General features: G+C 38.7%; 1 protein-coding gene and 1 non-coding gene across 2 annotated transcripts in view; both read left to right on the top strand.

Moving 5' to 3' along the window:
• The window catches only part of LOC128661248 (uncharacterized), a 223109-nt gene that overhangs the window by 157131 nt on the left and 40414 nt on the right, over positions 1-25564 (top strand). The window contains exon 5 of the mRNA XM_053715528.1: positions 24012-24147. Coding sequence (XP_053571503.1) covers positions 24012-24147 — 136 coding nt within the window. The remainder of the gene's footprint in view (positions 1-24011; positions 24148-25564) is intronic.
• LOC128646355 (5S ribosomal RNA) lies at positions 19222-19340 on the top strand. Its single transcript, XR_008400297.1, has one exon. It is a non-coding gene; the product is annotated as a 5S ribosomal RNA (ribosomal RNA).

Genomic DNA, 25564 nt, shown 5'->3' on the forward strand with positions numbered 1-25564 from the left:
ATTACCACAATTGTAACGCTGGTATTACGAGTTTTCAAGTCTACGCATTTTGCGTGCGTTAGGTAAATCTGCCTGTCGCGTGCACAAGCACGTCTTCCCCATAGAAGTCAATGGAGGAGAAAAATTTGAAGAGAAATAAAATCCAACACTTGTTTTGAGCGTAAAGTGAGTGACGTCATGTTCTGGTGTGAAAAAGTAGCTAAATCGTGTTTATTTCCTTATAAAAATCTGTTTTGTGTAGGTAATGTGCTGTATATTGTTTGTATGTATCAATTTGTGTATGTATGTGATAATATTTGTAGTTAGATGTAGCTATATGAGTGTATGTTCCCGTCTGTCTATCTAAGTCAATGTAAAATGGATTTGTGTGCCTTTTTTTTTTTTTTCAAACACCCGAGATCTCATAAATTTGATCCGTTCTATTTTGACATGAAAATTTAAAATCGAAAAAATAAATATTGTGCAGTGTTTGTATGAGTGTAAGCGTACTTTGTGTAATGTTTTTGAAGTGATTTGTGGATGTTTTTGTTAGCGGTATATGATTAACTGCTAGGTCTGGGTTTACGTTATGGATTTGAGCGGAGATGGTGATTTTTGTTGCGTTACTGAAACTCATAATACCAGCGGTAGGGAAAAAGCAGCGCTATGAGGCTTTTTCACGCATAACGCACAACTTGTAATCTAGCGGAATGTTTGCAATATAGCCAGCCACAGAGACGTTATTATTAATTATTGTACTTCTATATTTTACACCCAATTAAAAAGGTAGGCTATGTAACTACTATGGTGTTGTAGAGATCCTATAGCAAACTCCCAGGTACTCATGTTGCCTCCACTGCAATAACAAGGGGATACACTGTACTGTGATATATGTAATACTGATAGTATACTAGTAAGAGTATAGGCAACATAAATGCACTGTGTGCATTATAGCCATCCACTGAAAAATGGTTAATTGTTCTACTCTTATATCTTTTACAACCAAATGAAAAATAATGCTATGTAACAACTATAGTACTTTAAAGAGCCTATAGCAAACTGCCAGGAGCCCTCAGTGCCCCCCCCCCCTGCAATTACAAAAAAAGTTTGATGAAAAAACTAATTCTGCACACAAGGTTTAAATTTTAAACTTTTTTTTTCTCCAACAAAAGCAGGAGACTTATCTACCAGTCCCTGCTGTGCTCACACTGATATATATGAAAGTGATTAAAGATGACTGATGTTCCCCTAGACTACCACCTCCTTATCCTAAGTTGAAAAGTGGATTTGACAAGCCTGTTTCTGGTACTCACATCAACCATTCAGTAATGCTCTGTCAGGATTGGACAGTGGAAGTTGTACACAGGAATGGTTAGACCCCCTGTACATCGCTGCAAACAAATTAGCTGATTTGTCAAACTATCTTAGCTCCTCCCCCCTTTCCTGTGTTCTCTGTTCCTTTTTTTGGTGCAGAAAGTAGCAAATAAAAATGAAATGAATGCAACTAATAAGCAGGGAAAATTATGTTACTCTGTCATTTTACCCCGCAAATGGCATTTAGATGGCATTCAGCTCTTCTGCTGCCCAAAAAAAACCCTAATTGAAAAAACAAAAAAGCAAAAAACAAAACAAACAACTGTAACTCCAAAGTTGGTACTCACCATTGATGATGGGCGGCACTCCATCTTCATCCCTGCGGTGCTCCATCTTCTTCCATCTTCAACCCGGAAAACGCTTTCATCCTATTGGCTGATTTGAATTTGTAGATTAAAATCAGCCAATAGGAATGCAAGGCTACCCCTATATAAAAGGGGTGTCTTGCATTCACTATTCAGTGTGTGGCTGGAGACCGTATGAAGAAGACCTCCCTGTTGAAGGTCTGAAGAGGTACAAATTAAACAATACTGTCAGGGTTTTTTCCCTGCTATGTTTGCCATGTGCTGCTGGCAGCCATTTTACTCACCTCTCTTGCTGACTCTGGTGCATACTGTGTGATGCTGCTAATTTCCTGCACTTCCTTTTATGACCAGACTGGTGTACATCATCAGTGTGAGACAGGATGCAGACTCAGAATTGTAATGTCATCACTTTTTATTTAACTCTGTTCAGTATGCTTTGCCCTTGCGTTGTCTCAGACCTGTTTGTGAGAGCTCCTGTGTATTACCTGGCTGTCTGACGTCCCTCCTGGTTCCTGATCCCTGGCTTGTTCCTGACTTTGCTGTTCTCCTTGTTCCTGATTCCGGCTCGTCTGACTATTCGGTTTGGCTCCTGACTCGGCTCGTCTGACTACCAGCTCTGGTTTTGATTCCTGGCTTGTTATTTGACTTGTGGACTTTTTAATATTTTTTTGCTATTAATAAAGGTGTGATTATTTTTGCACTTCTCATCTCAGTCTGATTCCTGGCACCCTGACAAATAAATTTCCACAGTACCAAAGTAAAACTACACAAGCTCCTCCTATAAGCAAGATCTCTTAACCAGATCATATCTCAAAATAGATACCAAAAGTGTGCAGGAAGAGGAGCGCTAAAAAAGCTAACGGCTAGATTTAGAGTTTTGTCGGTAACGACCCGCGTATCTAACGCTGGCTTTTTTCTGGCCGCACCTTTAAAATAACTCTGGTATTGAGAGTCCACAGAATGGCTGCGTTAGGCTCCAAAAAAGGAGCGTAGAGCATATTTAACGCCACTGCAACTCTCGATACCAGAGTTGCTTACGGATGCGGCCAGCCTCAAAAACGTGCTCGTGCAATGGGGCTGTTTGAGCTGAAAAAAAAAACTAACACCTGCAAAAAAGCCGCGTTCAGCTCCTAACGCAGCCCCATTGTTTCCTATGGGGAAACACTTCCTACGTCTGCACCTAACACTCTAACATGTACCCCGAGTCTAAACACCCCTAACCTTACACTTATTAACCCCTAATATGCCGCCCCCGCTATCGCTGACCCCTGCATATTATTATTAACCCCTAATCTGCCGCTCCGTACACCGCCGCAACCTACGTTATCCCTATGTACCCCTAATCTGCTGTCCCTAACACCGCCGACCCCTATATTATATTTATTAACCCCTAATCTGCCGCCCACAATGTCGCCTCCACCTGCCTACACTTATTAACCCCTAATCTGCCGAGCGGACCGCACCGCTATTATTATAAAGTTATTAACCCCTAATCCACCTCACTAACCCTATAATAAATAGTATTAACCCCTAATCTGCCCTCCCTAACATCGCCGACACCTAACTTCAAACATTAACCCCTAATCTGCCGACTGGAGCTCACCGCTATTCTAATAAATGTATTAACCCCTAAAGCTAAGTCTAACCCTAACACTAACACCCCCCTAAATTAAATATAATTTACATCTAACAAAATTAATTAACTCTTATTAAATAAATTATTCCTATTTAAAGCTAAATACTTACCTGTAAAATAAATCCTAATATAGCTACAATATAAATTATATTTATATTATAGCTATTTTAGGATTTATATTTATTTTACAGGTAACTTTGTATTTATTTTAACCAGGTACAATAGCTATTAAATAGTTAAGAACTATTTAATAGCTAAAATAGTTAAAATAATTACAAAATTACCTGTAAAATAAATCCTAACCTAAGTTACAATTAAACCTAACACTACACTATCAATAAATAAATTAAATAAAATACCTATAATTATCTACAATTAAACCTAACACTACACTATCAATAAATAAATTAAATACAATTCCTACAAATAAATACAATGAAATAAACTAACTAAAGTACAAAAAATAAAAAAGAACTAAGTTACAAAAAATAAAAAAATATTTACAAACATTAGAAAAATATTACAATAATTTTAAACTAATTACACCTACTCTAAGCCCCCTAATAAAATAACAAAGCCCCCCAAAATAAAAAAAAATGCCCTACCCTATTCTAAATTACTAAAGTTCAAAGCTCTTTTACCTTACCAGCCCTGAACAGGGCCCTTTGCAGGGCATGCCCCAAGAAATTCAGCTCTTTTGCCTGTAAAAAAAAACATACAATACCCCCTCCCCAACATTACAACCCACCACCCGCATACCCCTAATCTAACCCAAACCCCCCTTAAATAAACCTAACACTAAGCCCCTGAAGATCTTCCTACCTTATCTTCACCATACCAGGTTCACCGATCGATCCAGAAGAGCTCCTCCGATGTCCTGATCCAAGCCCAAGCGGGGGGCTGAAGAGGTCCATGATCCGGCTGAAGTCATCATCCAAGCGGGAGCTGAAGAGGTCCATGATCCGGCTGAAGTCTTCATCCAAGCGGGAGCTGAAGAGGTCCATGATCCGGCTGAAGTCTTCTATCAACGGCATCTTCAATCTTCTTTCTTCGGGAGCCATCATCTTCCATCCGACGCGGAACATCCTCTTCTCCCGACGCCTACTCGCCGAATGACGGTTCCTTTAAATGACGTCATCCAAGATGGCGTCCCTCGAATTCCGATTGGCTGATAGGATTCTATCAGCCAATCGGAATTAAGGTAGGAATATTCTGATTGGCTGATGGAATCAGCCAATCAGAATCAAGTTCAATCCGATTGGCTGATCCAATCAGCCAATCAGATTGAACTTGATTCTGATTGGCTGATTCCATCAGCCAATCAGAATATTCCTACCTTAATTCCGATTGGCTGATAGAATTCTATCAGCCAATCGGAATTCGAGGGACGCCATCTTGGATGATGTCATTTAAAGGAACCGTCATTCGGCGAGCAGGCGTCGGGAGAAGAGGATGTTCCGCGTCGGATGGAAGATGATGGCTCCCGAAGAAAGAAGATTGAAGATGCCGTTGATAGAAGACTTCAGCCGGATCATGGACCTCTTCAGCTCCCGCTTGGATGAAGACTTCAGCCGGATCATGGACCTCTTCAGCTCCCGCTTGGATGATGACTTCAGCCGGATCATGGACCTCTTCAGCCCCCCGCTTGGGCTTGGATCAGGACATCGGAGGAGCTCTTCTGGATCGATCTGTGAACCTGGTATGGTGAAGATAAGGTAGGAAGATCTTCAGGGGCTTAGTGTTAGGTTTATTTAAGGGGGGTTTGGGCTAGATTAGGGGTATGTGGGTGGTGGGTTGTAATGTTGGGGAGGGGGTATTGTATGTTTTTTTTTTACAGGCAAAAGAGCTGAATTTCTTGGGGCATGCCCCGCAAAGGGCCCTGTTCAGGGCTGGTAAGGTAAAAGAGCTTTGAACTTTAGTAATTTAGAATAGGGTAGGGCATTTTTTTTATTTTGGGGGGCTTTGTTATTTTATTAGGGGGCTTAGAGTAGGTGTAATTAGTTTAAAATTGTTGTAATATTTTTCTAATGTTTGTAAATATTTTTTTATTTTTTGTAACTTAGTTCTTTTTTATTTTTTGTACTTTAGTTAGTTTATTTCATTGTATTTATTTGTAGGAATTGTATTTAATTTATTTATTGATAGTGTAGTGTTAGGTTTAATTGTAGATAATTATAGGTATTTTATTTAATTTATTTATTGATAGTGTAGTGTTAGGTTTAATTGTAACTTAGGTTAGGATTTATTTTACAGGTAATTTTGTAATTATTTTAACTATTTTAGCTATTAAATAGTTCTTAACTATTTAATAGCTATTGTACCTGGTTAAAATAAATACAAAGTTACCTGTAAAATAAATATAAATCCTAAAATAGCTATAATATAATTATAATTTATATTGTAGCTATATTAGGATTTATTTTACAGGTAAGTATTTAGCTTTAAATAGGAATAATTTATTTAAGAAGAGTTCATTAATTTCGTTAGATTAAAATTATATTTAATTTAGGGGGGTGTTAGTGTTAGGGTTAGACTTAGCTTTAGGGGTCAATACATTTATTAGAATAGCGGTGAGCTCCAGTCGGCAGATTAGGGGTTAATAATTGAAGTTTGGTGTCGGCGATGTTAGGGAGGGCAGATTAGGGGTTAATACTATTTATTATAGGGTTATTGAGGCGGGAGTGAGGCGGATTAGGGGTTAATAACTTTATTATAGTAGCGGTGCGGTCCGCTCGGCAGATTAGGTGTTAATAAGTGTAGGCAGGTGGAGGCGACGTTGAGGGGGGCAGATTAGGGGTTAATAAATATAATATAGGGGTCGGCGGTGTTAGGGGCAGCAGATTAGGGGTACATAAGTATAACGTAGGTGGCGGTCGGCAGATTAGGGGTTAAAATTTAATCGAGTGGCGGCGATGTGGGGGGGGGGCTCGGTTTAGGGGTACATAGGTAGTTTATGGGTGTTAGTGTACTTTAGAGTACAGTAGTTAAGAGCTTTATGAACCGGCGTTAGCCCAGAAAGCTCTTAACTACTGACTTTTTTCTGCGGCTGGAGTTTTGTCGTTAGAATTCTAACGCTCACTTCAGCCACGACTCTAAATACCGGAGTTAGAAAGATCCCATTGAAAAGATAGGATACGCAATTGACGTAAGGGGATCTGCGGTATGGAAAAGTCGTGGCTGAAAAGTGAGCGTTAGACCCTTTTTTGAATGACTCCAAATACCGGCGGTAGCCTAAAACCAGCGTTAGGAGCCTCTAACGCTGGTTTTCACGGCTACCGCCAAACTCCAAATCTAGGCCTAAGATAGCTAAAAAAAGATAAAGGTAGGAAATATAGGTTTATAAAAAGGATTTATTACATTAAAAACGATTAAAAGATATACAAAATATAATGGCAGTTGAATTTGCACATATTACCCCTCACATGGATTGATAAAAAGATATGCTGATAAAATTCAGTATTTCGTATAACAATAGCACTAATAACAATAATATAAACAATTGTGACCATTGCGTCTGTGTATTATGCTGAGGCACGCATACAAGATCTGCGTTCTTTACATAACATTAGTGGAACTGGAAAAGTGTCCTAAAAAGTCCAATATAATCCAAGAAAAAGTAATTACAAAAAATCTCCTGTTGTGCAGAGGACTAATATTCCAAAACAGTGTTCCAAAATGAATTGTTCCAAAAGATATGTCTTCTAAAAATATGTGTTACAAAATGTGTCCAAAAAAATATCCAATATAATATACAGTAAAAAATCTTCAATGTGATTCGAATAGGTGATATGCTTACCAAAATTGGAACCTGAGCCGTTTAAACCAGAGATGTCTACAAGTTTTGGTCTTCAACAAGACCTTTCTCAAGACCAGTCTGGAGAAAGGTCTTGTTGAAGACCGAAACGCGTAGACATCTCTGGTTTAAACGGCTCAGGTTCCTATTTTGGTAAGCATATCACCTATTCGATATCGATATTGTTAGCGATATTGCACTATGTCTATCTTTTATAGGAGATCGTCCTTCACTTTTTAGAAGATTACTACATACCACATTGAAGATTTTCACTGTATATTATATTGGATTGTTTCTGTTTTTAATTTTTAAATGTATTTTTATTCATCTAATTTCTCTTACATTGGTGTATCCAGTCCACGGATTCATCCTTACTTGTGGGATATTCTCAATCCCTACAGGAAGTGGCAAAGAGAGCACACAGCAGAGCTGCCTATATTGGCTCCCCTCAGGCTCCGCCCCCCCAGTCATTCTCTTTGCTGCTCTAATAAGTAGCATCTCCACGGGAGTGTAAAGGGAATGTGGTGTTAGTTTGTAGTTTTTTATTTCTTCAATCAAAAGTTAGTTATTTTAAAATAGTGCCGGTTTGTACTATTTACTCTGAGGCAGAAAATGATGAAGATTCTGCTGAGAGGAAAATGATTTTAGCACCTTGTAACTAAAATCCATTGCTGTTCCCACGCAGGACTGTTGAGTACAGGAAAACTTCAGTTGGGGGGAACAGTTTGCAGGCTTAACTGCTTTAAGGTATGTTTCAGTCATTTTTTCTAGTCAAGACTTAGTAATGCTAGAAGACTGACAGAATCCCCATGTGGGAAAGGTAAGCCATATTCTGAGACTTAGTATAGAAGGAAGGCTTATTTGTAAGGGCTCAAAACACTGGTGGACACTGTTAAGGGGCAATCGATTATTTTTTAAGATAATCTGACATTATACAAGTTTTATATTGCATTTAAAACACTTTTTGGGGTTTTATTCCGCATGGCATATATTTAGACACCTATTTTGGCTTGGGAAGGCCCCACAAACTCCTGAGGGAAGATTGAGGGGGCCTAAATTTCGCGCTTCAGTTGCGCAGTTGATTTTACAAACAGCTTCATGCAGATACATGTGAAGGGTCCAAAGATTACTTGAGGACTTCAGAGAGGTTTATTTTCGATCAAAACTAATCCCCAAGGAAGGTAGGACACAGCAAAGGCTGTGGCATGGTTAATTTGCTCTGGTTTGGGCGGTAGGGGGTTAATTGACTTGAAATTTACTGTGCAATCATTTCAAAGCATTAGGATCATATGGTGAAATTTTCATAAAGATTGGATGATTTTTGGAGGTTTAGTAAAAAAGTATGCGCTTTTTATTATTTAAAGGCACAGTACTGTTTTTTCAAAAAATTTATTTTACTGTATTTGAGTGCTGTCTAAGTCTGTTTAACATGTCTGAGCCTACAGATAGACTTTGTTTTGTGTGTTTAAAAGCCATGGCGGTCCCCCCTTTTACATTTGTGTTTAAAGTGTGCTAACATATCCAAACATTTTAAAGACCATGCAGTGACACTTAAAAATGTGGCCCAAGATGATTCTTTAACGGAAGGTAATGAGGATAGCCCTCCTTCCTCTCCCCATGTGTCGACACCAGTTACGCCCGCGCAAGCGATGCCTAGTACCTCTAGCGCATTGGCCCCTATTACATTGCAACAATTAGCAATAATTCCCTTGCAGCATTTCTATCCAAACTGCCTGTTTTTCCTAAAAAGCATGATAGCTCAGTTTTAAGAACAGAGGATGAGCAATCAGAAGTTTTGGATAATTTATCTGTTGTACCCTCACAACCCTCTGACGTGGCGGTGAGGGATGTACTGTCTGAGGGAGAAATTTGTGACGCAGGTAAAATTTCTCAGCGGGCAGAATCAGATTTCTTAGCGTTTAAATTTAAGCTGGAACACCTCCGCATACTTCTTAAGGAGGTTTTAGCTACGCTGGTTGATTGTGACCCTATGGTGGTCCCAGAAAAATTGTGTAAAATGGACAAGTTTTTAGAAGTCCCAGTATACACTGATGCGTTTCCGATCCCTAAGAGGGTGGCGGATATTGTGACTAGGGAGTGGGAGAGACCAGGCGTACCTTTTGTTCCCCCCCCTATCTTTAAGAAAATGTTCCCCATAACTGACCCCAGGCGGGACGCGTGGCAGGCGGTCCCTAAGGTAGAGGGAGCAGTTTCAACACTAGCTAAGCGCACAACTATACCAATAGAAGACAGTTGTGTTTTCAAAGATCCTATGGATAACAAATTAGAAGGGTTACTAAAGAAAATATTTGTTCAACAAGGTATCCTCCTTCAACCAATTGCCTGCATTATTCCTGTAACTACTGCAGCGGCTTTTTGGTTGAGGCGCTGGAGGAGTCGCTTCAGAGGGAGACTTCATATGACGAAGTCATGGATAGAATTCATGCTCTAAAGTTGGTTAATTCTTTCATTACAGATGCCGCTTTACAATTAACTAAATTAGCGGCGAAAAATTCTGGTTTTGCCATTGTGGCGCGAAGAGCGCTCTGGCTCAAATCATGGTCGGCTGACGTGTCGTCCAAAACAAAAATTACTTAATATCAGGAAAGGGCCATGCCCTTCCACAAGATAGATCTTTTACGGCTAATTTGCGCTCCTTTCGCAACTTCAGGAGCGGACCTGATTCAACCTCTGCAACCGCAAAGCAAGAGGGTAACGTTTCCCAGCCCAAAGCAACATAAAAGCCTTTGTAGGGCTGGAACAAGGGTAAACAGGCCAAGAAGCCTGCTGCTGCTACCAAGACAGCATGAAAGGGTAGCCCCGCTCCGGGACCGGATCTAGTAGGGGGCAGACTTTCTCTCTTGCTCACGCTTAGGCAAGAGATGTTCCAGATCCCTGGGCATTAGAAATTGTTGCTCAAGGGTATCTTCTAGAATTCGAAGACTCTCCCCCAAGGGGAAGGTTCCACATTTCTCGTTTGTCTTCAGACCAGACAAAGAAACAGGCGTTCTTACGCTGTGTAGAAGATCTTCTAAAGATGGGAGTGATACACCCAGTTCCAACTGCAGAGCAAGGACTGGGTTTTTACTCAAACCTGTTTGTAGTTCCCAAAAAGGAAGGAACTTTCAGGCCAATCCTGGATTTAAAAATTCTAAACAAATTCCTCAGAGTTCCATCATTCAAAATGGAAACTATTCGGACAATCTTACCATTGATCCAGGAAGATCAATATATGTCTACCGTGGATTTAAAGGATGCGTACCTACATATTCCTATCCACAAAGATCACCATCAGTTCCTAAGGTTCGCCTTTCTGGACAAGAATTTTCACAAAGGTGCTAGGGTCCATTCTAGCGGTACTAAGACCGCGGGGCATTGCAGTAGCACCTTATCTGGACGACATATTAATTCTGGCGTCGTCTTTTCAAAGAGTCAAGGCTCATACAGAAATAGTTCTGGCCTTTCTAAGGTCTCACGGGTAGAAGGTGAATGTCGAAAAAAGTTCTCTGCCCCCGCTCACAAGGGTTCCCTTCCTGGGAACGCTAATAGACTCGGTAGAGATGAAAATATTTCTGACGGAGTTCAGGAAGTTAAAACTTTTAACTACTTGCCAAGTTCTTCATTCTGTTCCTCGGCCTTCTGTGGCTCAGTGCATGGAGGTAATCGGGGTAATGGTTGCGGCAATGGACGTTGTTCCCTTTGCCAGAATTCATCTCAGACCACTGCAGCTGTGCATGCTCAAACTGTGGAATGGGGATTATGCAGATTGTCTCCTTAGATACAAATGGACGAGAAAACCAGAGATTATCTTCTCTGGTGGTTGTCTCAGGATCACCTGTCTCAGGGAATGTGCTTCCGCAGACCAGAGTGGATTATTGTCAGGACCGATTCCAGTCTGTTAGGCTGGGGTGCGGTCTGGGACTCCCTGAAAGCTCAGGGCCTATGGTCTCGGGAAGGGTCTCTTCTCCCGATAAACATTTTGGAACTGAGAGCGATATTCAACATGCTCCAGGCATAGCCTCAACTAGCGGAGGCCAGGTTCATCAGGTTTCAGTCGGACAACATCACGACTGTAGCGTACATCAATCATCAGGGAGGAACAAAGCGTTCCCTAGCGATGAAGGAAGTATCCAAGATCATCAAATGGGCGGAGGATCACTCCTGCCACCTATCTGCGATTCACATCCCAGGAATAGACAACTGGGAGGCGGATTTTCTGAGTCGTCAGACCTTTCACCCGGGGGAGTGGGAACTCCACCCGGAGGTTTTTGCTCAGCTAACTCAGCTTTGGGGCATTCCAGAGTTGGATCTGATGGCGTCCCGTCAGAACACCAAACTTTCTCTTTACGGATCCAGGTCCAGGGACCCCAAGGCGGCATTGATAGATGCTCTAGTAGCGCCTTGGTCCTTCAATATGTCTTATGTTTTTCCACCGTTTCCCCTTCTCCCTCGTCTGGTAGCCAGAATCAAACAGGAGAAGGCTTCGGTAATTTTGATAGCGCCTGCGTGGCCACGCAGGACTTGGTATGCAGACCTAGTGGACATGTCATCTGTTCCACCATGGACACTGCCATCGAGGCAGGATCTTCTAATTCAAGGTCCATTCAAGCATCCAAATCTAGTTCTCTGCAGCTGACTGCTTGGAGATTGAACGCTTAATTCTATCTAAGCGTGGGTTCTCTGGATCAGTTATAGATATTTTGATCCAGGCTAGAAAACCTGTCACCAGGAACATTTACCATAAGATATGGCGGAAATATCTTTGTTGGTGTGAATCCAAGGGTTACTCGTGGAGTAAGATTAGGATTCCTAGGATTTTTTCATTTCTCCAAGAAGGATTGGAGAAAGGATTGTCAGCTAGTTCCTTAAAGGGACAGATATCTGCTCTATCTATTCTGTTTCACAGGCGTCTGGCGGAAGTACCAGACGTTCAAGCGTTTGCATAGGCTTTAGTCAGAATCAAGCCTGTCTATAAACCTGTGGCTCCTCCATGGAGTCTAAATTTAGTTCCTTCTGTCCTTCAAGGGGTTCCGTTTGAACCTTTACATTCCATAGATATTAAGTGGTTATCTTGGAAAGTTTTGTTTTTGGTAACTATTTCTTCTGCTCGAACAGTTACAGAATTATCTGCTTTGCAGTGTAATTCACCCTATCTGGTGTTTCATGCAGATAAGGTTGTTTTGCGTACAAAGCCTGGTTTCCTTCCGAAAGTGGTTTCTAATAAGAATATTAACCAGGAAATCATTGTTCCTTCTCTGTGTCCTAATTCAGTTTCTAGAAGGAATGGCTGTTACACAATCTTGATGTGGAACGGCTGTTACACAATCTTGATGTGGTTCGTGCTTTGAAATCTTTAGTTGCTTTTAAATAGAATTTTAGACACACGTCATCCTTGTTTGTTGTCTATTCTGGTAAGAGGAGAGGTCAAAAAACTATCGCTTCCTCTCTTTCCTTTTGGCTGAAAAGCATTATCTGATTGACTTATGAGACTGCTGGACAGCAGCCTCCTGAACGAATTACAGCTCTTTCCATCAGAGCTGTGGCTTCCACAGGGGCTTTCAAGAATTAGGCTTCTGTTGAACAGATTTGTAAAGCAGCGACTTGGTCTTCACTGCATACTTTTACCAAATTTTACAATTTGATACTTTTGCTTCTTCGGAGGCTATTTTTTTGGGAGAAAGGTTTTGCAAGTAGTGGTGCCTTCCGTTTAGGTTACCTGACTTGTTCCCTCCCTTCATCCGTGTCCTAAAGCTTTGGTATTGGTTCCCACAAGTAAGGATAAATCCGTGGACTGGATACACCAATGTAAGAGAAAACAGAATTTATGCTTACCTGATAAATTTCTTTCTCTTACGGTGTATCCAGTCCACGGCCCGCCCTGGCAATTAAGTCAGGTTCAAATTTATTTTTTGTAAAACTACAGTCACCACTGCACACTATGGTTCTCCTTTTTCTCCTAAATGTTGGTCGAATGACTGGGGGGCGGAGCCTGAGGGGAGCTATATAGGCAGCTCTGTTGTGTGCTCTCTTTGCCACTTCCTGTAGGGATTGAGAATATCCCACAAGTAAGGATGAATCCGTGGACTGGATACACCGTAAGAGAGAGAAATTTATCAGGTAAGCATAAATTCTGTTTTTATTCATTTTTTGGTGTACACCTATTTTCTAATTTTTTTGGACACATAATCTCATTTAATTTTTTGGACACATAATCCACTTATATTTTTGATTTGGATATTTTTTTGGACACATTTTGTAACACATTTTTTTGTAACACATATTTTGGAACAATTAATTTTGGAACACTGTTTTGGAACAGTGTTCCAAAATTAATTGTTCCAAAATATGTGTTACAAAAAAATGTGTTACAAAATGTGTCCAAAAAAATATCCAAATCAAAAATATAAGTGGATTATGTGTCCAAAAAATTAAATGAGATTATGTGTCCAAAAAAATTAGAAAATAGGTGTACACCAAAAAATCTCTGCGCAACAGGAGATTTTTTGCAATTACTTTATCTTGGATTATATTGGACTTTATAGGACACTTTTCCAGTTCCACTAATGGTATATAAAGAACGCAGATCGTGCATGCGTGTCTCAGCATAATACATAGACGCACTGGTCACAATTGTTTATATTATTGTTGTTAGTGCTTTTGTTATAAGCAATACTGCATTTTATCAGCATATCTTTTTATCTTACTTTATACCAGTTCCACTTCTCCATTGCTATCCCCCTTAGCATGTAAGCCTAAGAGTCCAGCTGTTTGTAGATCACCTTCTTAAGAGCTGACTACAACAGTGCAACTCTTGGCAGGGCCCTCTACCCATTTGATCCCTATAATTGTTTTGTTGTACTCCCCCTTTGTTTATAGCGCTGCAGAATCTGTTGGCGCTCTACAAATAACCGATAATAATAATAATAATTATCAATCCATGTGAGGGGTAATATGTGCAAATTCAATTGCCATTATATTTTGTATATCTTTTAATCATTTTTAATGTAATAAATCCTATATTTCCTACCTTTAGCTTTTTTTAGCTATCTTAGCTTTTTTAGCGCTCCTCTTCCTGCACACTTTTGAATTCGGCCAGTAGTCTTCTTATACCGGTGTCGAGCCGGAATGATAGGGAATATCCCAGAGCAGAGAAAGTTGAGGTAAGTGGCACTCACCACAGGCAGGGTAGTCTTCGGCGGCAACAGGCAGGGAGTCAGAGCAGTCCAAGGGTAAACCACTAGGATGGTCAGGCAGGCAGGGTTTAGCAATGGTAAAGCAGTCCAAGGGTAAACCACTAGAACGGTCAGGCAGGCAGGGTTTTGCAACGGTAAAGCAGTCCAGGGTATACCAAAAGAATGGTCAGACAGGCAGGGTTTGGCAACGGAGAGGAAATCCAGAACAATAAGGGTTAATCAAGCAGAGTGGTCAGACAAGCAGAGATCAGCAGCAGTATATCGATCTAGCAATTAAGGGGTTAACATGCAGAATGGTCAGGCAAGCAGAGTTCAGCAGCAGTATATCAATCCAGCAATATAGCAACATAAACAACAAGGAAAACATAAATTAGCACCTATACTTGGGCACAGGTGAATGTAAGTGAATTACTTACATAGCTGCAGGGTTCACACCACAGGAGGAATACAGACCGGCATCAGGAAGGAGGGAGTGTGCGGTGATGACATCAACGCCGCACGCAGACAGGAGCCGACTCCCCCCTAGGCAACGAGCAGCAAGGGCCGCGTCCCTAGTAACAGCTAGAGTGGCTCGGCGCGACAATAGTATAAACTGCACCACAGTAGAAGTCTTCTGAAAACATTCAACAATCCTTCACAATTGGGATAATGGGGCGGCCATACAAATAAGGCTGCTTACTCCTGTAAATTGCCGGCAAAGACAACAGGCAAATATTTTTTATCTATGAAGTTTTGGTAATAAATAACTTGCACCAGGTTGAAAATAATCTGTACTTTAAACTATTACTGAAGTTTTGACGGCAATGTATCTCCTAAGTAAGCACAAGCATACTCCTAATGATCCAAGATCCATAAGAAATTTCTATCATTTCTGTCAGTAGCAAAAAGCACCATGATTTATATAAAGAATCAGATCTAGACTGTTCTGATCTTTCTTCTAATGGCAAACATATCAAATGATCAGGATAATAATACTGATCAAGACTACTGACTCTTCATCCTTTATCTTTATGGTTAAATTTGTGCACTCCTTTTATTGGAGGTTTTACAAATCTTGGTATTCAAGATCCTACAAAAGTTTAAATCTGTCAAACTTTCGGCTAGGTTACGAGTTTTGCGGTAAGGTGAAAAAGCAGCGTTAACAGGTCCTAATGCTGCTTTTTTACGCCTGCTGTTATTACGAGTCTTGCAGGTTTAGGGGCACCACACACTTTTTTGGCCTTACCGCAAACCAACTTACGTAAATTTTGTAAAGGCTTTTTTTAATGGGACTTGCATAACGCCGGTATTACGAGTTTGTCTAACTACTAAAGTCAGTAGTTATGAGTTTTATGCTACAAAGCTGTAGCATAAAACTCATAACTAAAGTTCTAAAAAGTACACTAACACCCATAAACTACCTATTAACCCCTAAACCGAGGCCCTCCCGCATCGCAAACACTAAAATTAAATTATTAACCCCTAATCAGACGCTCCGGACATAGCCGCCACTATCATAAACATATTAACCCCTAAACTGCCGCACTCCCGCCTCGCAAACACTAGTTAAATATTATTAACCCCTAATCTGCTGCTCCGGACATTGCCGCCACCTACATTATACCTATTAACCCCTAATCTGCTGCCCCCAACATCGCCGCCACCTACATTATACTTATTAACCCCTAATCTGCCGTCCCCGTCACGATTCTAAATTTATTAACCCTTTAAACCTAAGTCTGACCCTAACCCCCCCTAACTTAAATATAATTAAATTAAATCTAAATAAAATTCATATCATTACCTAAATTATTCCTATTTAAAACTAAATACTTACCTATAAAATAAACCATAAGCTAGCTACAATATAACTAATAGTTTAGGGTTTATTTTTTATTTTACAGGCAAGTTTGTATTTATTTTAACTAGGTAGAATAGGTACTAAATAGTTATTAACTATTTACTAACTACCTAGCTAAAATAAATACAAATTTACCTGTAAAATAAAACCTAACCTAAGTTACACTAACAAAAAAGGGGGTGGGATAGCGCTTATTCAGCTGCGAGTCTTGAAAAATAGAGTTGGTATATATATTCCCAAGATTCTCTATATGTTCTTATATAATCTTGATATGGTCCCTAATTAGGGTTCTCATACTTTTGGAATCTTATAATATCTAACTAAGTGTTAGTTGTGGATTCTGGTTATAAAGGTTTGTTTGTCTTAGTCCTATAATCTTACTTACTGTTTGTGGTAAATAGTGATTTGAAATGGTTTATTTATCTTAAAACGTACCAGTGAAAAATAAACTTAAAAAATGAGAGTAAAAATGAAATTAGAGAACTTGTTCTAGAGTTTCTGGTAAAAAAATAGATTTATTCCTGCACAGAGAAAGTACTAGCAATAATTTATATACAATATAGAATATAACAGATTGATGCCGGCATCTAGATATATATTTAAAACATCATTTCAAATTTATACACATGTGGTACAATTACCAACTATCTGGTGTATTTTTGCTCCAGTTGTAATTAAGTAAAAACTTACAATTGTGACGTTACGTTTAAAACAGTTTGTTACTTTGTTTCACAGGGATGTATCACGTGATCGTGTCTGTGTCTCTCTCATGATTTATATTATTATAATGTTGCAAACAGGGTTTTTTGGTTGTATAATTAACTCTATATCTGTTTTATAGTGTAATTGCGGACATATAGTAATTGCAAATCTTTAAGATTGGTTACAACTTTGTTTTACAAACATAATTTTCACAGTGGTATGTGATCTTATTCACAGATTTTGCTACGATTCCCTTATGACAGTGCTCTGTGTTAAAATGTCTATTACTTAGGGTAACCTTGATACAATGTCCGTGTCCAGAAATCCTCAGTCCAAATGTATGACCGGCCAGTCAGTTGGTTGTGGAATAACTTTGTTTCTTCTCCTGAGCTGTGTTGCTCTTGGTTTTGTATCCGGGTCAAATTGTAATCCTTGAGGTTTTTTCGAAAGCGTGTTATTATAATTTCCTTCGTATCGATATTACCCTTAGCTTGTGATTAAGGCTGGAGCAGTTACTGGGTCCTGGGGCAGGAATTATACATATGGAGTCTACTCCTATTTTAGGATACAGCTCGATGTACCTGCCCTAGCCAGCACAAACACCAAAATGCCTTTCACCAGCTGGGTTACAGTTTCAGTGAATATCGGATATCTGTAAGCAATCTCTACGCGTTTCAGCCTGGGGCCTTTATCAAGATGCTTGTGTGCTGTTCAGTCCGATTTTAAATAGCGTGTTCATCCTCCTGATTGGATCCTATTTTTGACCAATAGGTGTGTGTTTTGTTTATATTCCTCCTCCTTGAAAATTGTTTCTTTGTTTTCTTATTGTAACAGTGTTAGAGGATAATCTTACATATGTGCATATTATTTGTTATAGTATTCCACTGTGGTAGTTGCGATACATTTGTTCAAAAAGAAAGAGAAAGTTGTAATACACCAATTATGATTACGGAAAATATATATAGAGTGTTGTTACGAAACTCATTTAATTTTACTCCGTATTTTATTTTCATATTTATGTGTTTTGCATGAAAAATATATGTTTCTTAGTGGTATAATTGTATTGCGTGTATTTTCTTATATTTTAATCATTTAGTGGTGATGTTTTGTTTAATAGATTGTGATTTGAACTTATGCTTATTTTTCGTGAATAGCGTGAAGGAATATATCCTAACTATAACTATAGCCCTTAAGGAAAAAGTGTGCTTCCTATTACAATCCCAACATAGTGTAACTAGATTAATTTTAACATATGTGTAGTATTTAATCTCTCTTCCTTAAGGGCTATAGTTATAGTTAGGATATATTCCTTCACGCTATTCACGAAAAATAAGCATAAGTTAAAATCACAATCTATTAAACAAAACATCACCACTAAATGATTAAAATATAAGAAAATACACGCATAGTCTATGAATAAGCGTCCAAGAGGGACGCGAAACTAGTCAGACAGCAAACAGTGTCTCTCACACACTCCTGCCATTGTCTTTTTCTGCGTGTAATCCAGCGTTTGTAGCTGGGAATTTTTTAACTTGTTTTCTCAATAAAGGACATATTTTTTATCATATGGAAACCTCGTTGCAGTGCCTGCTTTCTACTTCTACCTTGCATTTCAAATCACTATTTACCACAAACAGTAAGTAAGATTATAGGACTAAGACAAACAAACCTTTATAACCAGAATCCACAACTAACACTTAGTTAGATATTATAAGATTCCAAAAGTATGAGAACCCTAATTAGGGACCCATATCAAGATTATATAAGAACATATAGAGAATCTTGGGAATATATATACCAACTCTATTTTTCAAGACTCGCAGCTGAATAAGCCCTATCCCACCCCCCTTTTTTGTTTCTGTTTTCTATTAAGGTGATATCTTTTCGAGGTTACATCACCTTTGGGATAAGCCAAGAGTCTGAGTGTAGAATCTCTGTATTACTCTCTCACTAACACCTAACCTTACACTACAATTAAATAACTTACCTAAATTAAATACAATTAAATCAATTAAATACAATTAGCTAAATTACAAAAAAATCCACTAAATTACAGAAAATAAAAAACAAATTACAAGATATTTAAACTAATTACACCTAATCTAATAGCCCTATCAAAATAAAGAAAGCCCGCCAAAATAAAAAAAAAACATAGCTTAAACTAAACTCTCAATAGCCCTTAAAAGGGCCTTTTGCGGGGCATTGCCCCAAAGAAATCAGCTCTTTTACCTGAAAAATAAATACAAACAACCCCCCCAACAGTAAAACCCACCACCCACCCACACAGCCAACCCCCCAAATAAAACCCTAACTAAAAAAATCTAAGCAATTTTTTACAGACTGTGAATGACAGCATGAACAAGAACAAAATAAAACCCACCCAATACAACCTTAAAAGTGTCTACCTCCACACTGCCTTGAATGCAACCGATCCCGTCTGATCTCGGAAGTTAAGCAGGGCCAGGCCTGGTCAGTACCTGGATGGGAGACCGCCTGGGAAAACCAGGTGCGGTAGGCTTTTTTTTATTTTTAAAGCAGTGAAGCATGCTTCATATTTATTGATAGTAGCAATATTCTTTGAAACAACTGTATCTTGCAATTACTTAAAATCAGATGTCCATTGTATTAAAGATAATTATCTTTTGTAAAGACAGGCAGGCAGAAAGAGGGGCAGGATCTTCCGAGATCAGACGGGATCGAGTGCATTCAAGGCAGTGTGGAGATAGACGCTTAGCGCTTCTTCCCAACGTGTTTTAACTCTTCAATTTTTTTACAGACTGTGAATGACAGCATGAGCAAGAACAAAATAAAACCCACCCAATACAACCTTAAAAAATCCTAACTAACCCCCGAAGATTCACTTACCGGGAGAAGTCTTCACCCAAGCGGCAAGATGTCCTCAACGAAGCCGGCAGAAGTCCGGAGCGGCAGATTAGGGGTTAATAAGTATAATGTAGGTGGTGGCGATGTTGGGGGTGGCAGATTAGGGGTTAATAAGTGTAAGATTAGGGGTGTTTAGACTCGGGGTTCATGTTAGGGTGTTAGGTGTAAACATAAAATGTGTTTCCCCATAGGAATCAATGGGGCTGCATTACTGTGTTTTACGCTGCTTTTTTTGCAGGTGTTAGACTTTTTCTCAGCCGGCTCTCCCCATTGATGTCTATGGGGAAATCGTGCACAAGCACGTATAACCAGCTCACCGCTCACTTAAGCAGCGCTGGTATTGGAGTACAGTGTGGAGCTCAATTTTGCTCTACGCTCACTTCTTGTCTGTTAACCCGTAATAACAGCGCTGCAGGGAAGTGAGTTTTTTTTTTCTTTTTGCCACAAGGCTAAACAATCTATAAAAAATCATTTCTAATGAAATGGTCTAAGCCTGAAACTCCTTTTAATCCGCTTACCAAGTATAAAATAATATTTATTTTGTCTTCAGACAATGTTGATCTATCACTAATGCAGATGGTGCTATTTCTATGTTGGCTAAACATACAATTCCCTAGAAAATAGCACATATTTTAGACATCAAAAGGACAGGAAGTTAGACTTTTCATTAAGCAGGTTTTATGTTTAATCTAGCTGTAGGTACTGCTTGTGTAGCTGCAGCTGCCACTTCTGAAGGATCTGCAGACATGGTTTCTAAAGAAATATTTTATTTGGCCCTGGACTAGATGCTATAATTTCCACTGCTACCGGTGGCAAAGGGGCTTCTTATTTAGGATAGAAGTCCTAAGGAAAATATAAACCTATTGGACATTTTTTTTCCCTTTCATCAGTCAAGGAACAAAAGATCCTCATCCATCTCTCAAGAGTACACGTTTTCCAGAACTCTCTGTAAACCGAAATCAAACTGGATCAACGCAGATCAAAAGGCCCTCTTCCTCCTCTAAATAAGCATGAAGGTTCGACCCCTCAACTGGATTGCGTTCATCTCTTTCACAAGGTTTAATCAATTGAGGATCCATGGGTTATAAACATAATATCCCAGGGATAGAGAATAGGTTTCTAGTCAAGACTTCCTCGGTGAAGGTGTCTTCCATCTCATGTCCCCTATAACCCAGAAAAGGCTTTTTTCCAATGTGTTCAGGATCTGTAACTTATGGTGTGATTGGCCAGTTATTGGCAGATTTGGAAGGAGGTCAGTGTTTTCATTCCTATCTTTTTATTGTACAAAAAAAAAAGAGAGAATGTTCACACATATCTAGCCCTTTAAAACCCATTTTACCACTCATCCAACAGAGCCAATTTATGTCAACAATAGATTTAAGGGACACATACCTACATATCCATATTCTCTTGGATCTTGTTTAGTTTCTCAGATTTGCTTTTCAAGATCAGCACCCAGAATATTTTCAAGGGTCTTGGAAGCTCGGATGTCAGTGATCAGAGCTCAGGGTATTTCAATAGCCCCTTACCTGGATGATAGTTTGGTTTAGGTTTCATCTTAACTTTGCAATTTCTCATACCAACATGCTACTGTTTTTTTCTTCAAAGTTTTCCAGAGTTATTTTCTAGTCAGACAATGTCATGGTTGTGACATATATTAATCATCAAGGGAGAACTCACAGTTCTCTAGTAATGAAAGAGGGTTTTTTTTTTTTGACTGACAGAATGCAGCCTTTGCACAATTTCTGAAATTCATTTTTAAGGGTTGAACAATTGGGAAGCAGATTTCCTCAGTAGACAATCTCTTCATTCCGAAGAATGGTCTCTGCATTAGGAGTTTTTTTTAATCAGACAGTGAGTAGATTTTATGGCCTCCCACTTAAATCTCAAGTTTCCCAGATATTTGCCAAATCCAGAGATCCACAAGCAGAACTAGTAGATGCTCTAGCATTCCCTTGGTTATTTTTTCTACCAGTTGTACTTCTTCCAAAGGTTGTAACTCGACTCAAGCATGAGCTCTGCTCAGTAATTCTGATTGCCCCAGCTTGGCCCTGAAGCCAGATGTCCAGTTTTCCTCCTTAGACGCTTCCTTTGCTTCAAGATCTTTTTGCAGGGTCCTTTTTTCTTCAAAATCTAAGAACTCAGCTTGAAAATTGAATGCTTAATTTTCAAATACAGAGAATTTCAGATGCTGTTATTAACTCTTTTTTTCAAGCTAGAAAGCCAGTTCACTAGAAGAATTCTTGTTTTTTTCTACAAGAGTTGAATAAGAGTCTGTGGGCCAAATTTCAGCATTTTCATTTGTTTGCTAAACCAATCACTCCTTCTTTGAACCTTAACTTGGTTTTGAAGGTTTTTACAAGCTACTTCTTTTGAACCCATGCACAATTTAGACATTCAGCTTCTGTCTTGGAAGGTATTGTTTATTTTACAAATTTGCTTCTGCCAGAAGAGCTTCTGAATTTTCTTCTTTGTGTGAGTCTCGTTATCCTTTTTTCATCGGGATAAGGAGGTACTTTTGTACTCTCTGTAAAATGTCCTTCCTAAAGTAATGTCTCAGGAAAACATCAATCAATCAAGAGATTGCAGTTCCTTCTCTGTGTCCCAAAAAAATACAATCTAAAGAAAGACTCTTATACAATTTTGACATATTAAGGGCAAGATTACATTTCGCGCATTATGAATTTTCCGTGTGATATGTTTTTTTTGCAATCAATTTCTATAGCACAGCTATTAAAAGGCTTCAAAAATCGCAACTGCGCGCACGCATTCATTTATTATGCAATAATCCTTTCCACACTCGAAGAGCTGTAGCTAACAGTTTTGCACAACATAAAAGTTTCATGAAACACTTCAAAAATATATTACAGTTATTAAAAATGATTAGATAAAAAAAGCAGACAAAGGGATTTTACATTGACATACATACACATACATAGAGAAACATGGATTTATATGTATAGATATGTTTAACAATGGAGATAAAGAAAAATATTTTACGTTGCAATCTTATGAACATTAAACAATGAGGGATTTTCAAAGAGATATTTCAAATAGATCTCAATATATATATATATATATATATATATATATATACATACACACAGGTATATATATCCATATACATATCTTGCTATAAATAGATATCAGTCCAAAAATCATCACATATATAGAGAAATATTTATTTAGAAATAAATAGAACATATTCTGTTATGAAAACATTTTTGCAAAAATAAATATTCACATTTTCATGTACACTTTTCAAGGAGAATACGTCACGGGCTTTGCGGAACACATTAGGGTTTTAGTGTTTTTTTTTTCTATTTGTCCTCTCCTTTGACTTCTATGCTGAATACGTGAATCCTCATGCAATTTGGATGTTTTGATTACACAGGCTTAACACGCATGCAAAATAAGTTATTTTGCAACTTTCTCCTTTATTTGCTATAGATTAGACTATGATAAACAGGGAAGTAGGAGGGATTGAAAGCTCTTGGTATGTTGGGTATCTTTGCTTCCTCCTACTTAAATCTCAAGTGTAATGGCTCGTGGACTCACACCACCATGAAAGAATCTAATTTATCAGGTAAGCATAAATTTAGTTTTTGACTTTTACTGCCCCTTTAATGTATGTAAGTCTACCATCTGCCCAAGGTAGTAAGAAAGTTATAGGTTGCTTGATATGTCCCTGTAAGCAGTGAGATTTTCTTAGATTTGCCTGCTAATGACATGTTGGAGCCTGCAGTTGCAGAACGCATGGATCCATGTTGCCTTACAAGTTTGTATTAATTGTGTTTATATACTGTATGTCTGAAAATAACTACTACAAAAGTAGTTTCTTTGTTAATTTGTTGGTCAGTCAAGATGAAATACCTCTTGTTGTGTCCTCACAACAAGAGACTCACTTGGGCCTATGTGAGCAAGATGCTTGAAAGAACCTTTGGCTTAGTGTTATGTAATATTAAGAATATATATCTGAAATGTTCTGACAATGCAAATAATTAAATAACTTTCTACAGAATAGCTGCTTATTTAAGAGCAAAGTGTGGAGCTATAAGTGTGCAGACTATTTCCACTTTAAGTTTTGCCAGTTCTTTCCAATCTCATGAAAAAAAGTTAATATAGCAGGTATAATTGTAGTGATAACAAATGAATTAGTAGACCTATGTTATATTCGTGGCTTGGGGGAAAGTTTGCTAATTCTCAATTGCCCCCTAAGTACCAAAATCTAATGTCTTAATGATTTAAGATGTTTTATAGGCTCATGTAGAAAAAAATAATTATCATCTTCCTCTTGTATCTTCAGTGTGAACTGCTCAAACCTTGGTCATATGGTTTTGTCCTTCCCCGAAAAGACACAAGAAAAAGTGCCTCATGTTATCTTTCCCATCCAGTCTTCTCTGCAGTCTGTTGTTCAGCAGTATTTTAATGTTAACATTCAGGTGAGTAGACTTAAAAGTGTAACAAATTTGCCTAAATGAACAAGTAGTGCATTAAGCTTAGAAGACAATGTGGTTAAGAATGCGGTTTAGAACTGAAAACAAAATTGCCACCTTTGTTGGGGATATTTATATACGTAATGAAGTAGGGCAAGCTTCTCTAAGGAAGCTAGAAGTAAACAGAATTTCTTTCATGTAATTGGCAAGAGTCCATGAGCTAGTGACGTATGGGATATACAATCCTACCAGGAGGGGCAAAGTTTCCCAAACCTCAAAATGCCTCACCACACCCACAATTCAGTTTTACCAACTTTGCCTCCTATGGAGGTGGTGAAGTAAGTTTGTGCTAAGATTTCTACGTTGATATGCACTTCTCAGCATTTTTGAAGCCTGATTCCTCTCAGAGTACTGTGAATGTCAGAGGGATGTGAAGGGAGTATCACCTATTGAATGCAATGGATTTCCTCACAGGGATCTGTTTCATAGGTTCTCTTTTATCGGTCGTAGAGATTAATCTCCTACCTCCCTTTTCAGATCGACAATATACTCTCATATTCCATTACCTCTACTGATAACCGTTTCAGTACTGGTTTGGCTATCTGCTATATGTGGATGGGTGTCTTTTGCTAAGTAAGTTTTCATTTACTTAAGACACTCTCAGCTATGGTTTGGCACTTTATGTATTTATATAAAGTTCTAAATATATGTATTGTACAGTACTTATATTTGCCATGATTCAGGTTTCAGTATATTTCCTTTTGCAGACTGCCAGTTTCATATCTGTGAAATGCATTTTTTTAGGAAAATGTATTTCTTACCTGGGGTATAGTCTTTTTTACAATTGAATGTCATTTTAAATTCGCGGGCAGAATTAGGCTCGCGAGGGCGCAAAATGCCAAACTATATTGCGTCATTTTTGGAGCAAGATTTTTTGGGCGCGAAATTACGTTCGATGACGCAAATGCGTCATTTCCGGCATCTTTGTCGACGCTGAGTCCTTTCACAAGGTTGCGTCTTCAATGACGCGAGTGTGTCATTTCCAGATGTTGTTAGCGCCAAAAAAAAATTCAGTTTGTTTGTGCGTCATTCTTGGCGCCAAATATTTTCATAAGTTAAACCCCATTTCCTATATGCCTCTTGCCTTTTTTCTCTATCAGGGGGCTATGCTGTTGCATTTTTTTCCCATTCCTGAAACTGCCATATAAGGAAATTGATGATTTTGCTTTATATGTTGTTTTTTCTCTTTCATTTTGCAAGATGTCTCAAACTGTTCCTGTCTCAGAAAACACTGACTGATATCAGTTCTACCAAAGCTAAGTACATTTATTGTAATGTTATGGAGATTATATCTCCAGCTGTGGTTTGTAATAAGTTATCATGATAAACTTTTACATGCAGAGAATATGTCCATCAGTAATAA

Source organism: Bombina bombina, chromosome 1, assembly GCF_027579735.1.
Source record: "Bombina bombina isolate aBomBom1 chromosome 1, aBomBom1.pri, whole genome shotgun sequence".
Taxonomy (NCBI): domain Eukaryota; kingdom Metazoa; phylum Chordata; class Amphibia; order Anura; family Bombinatoridae; genus Bombina; species Bombina bombina.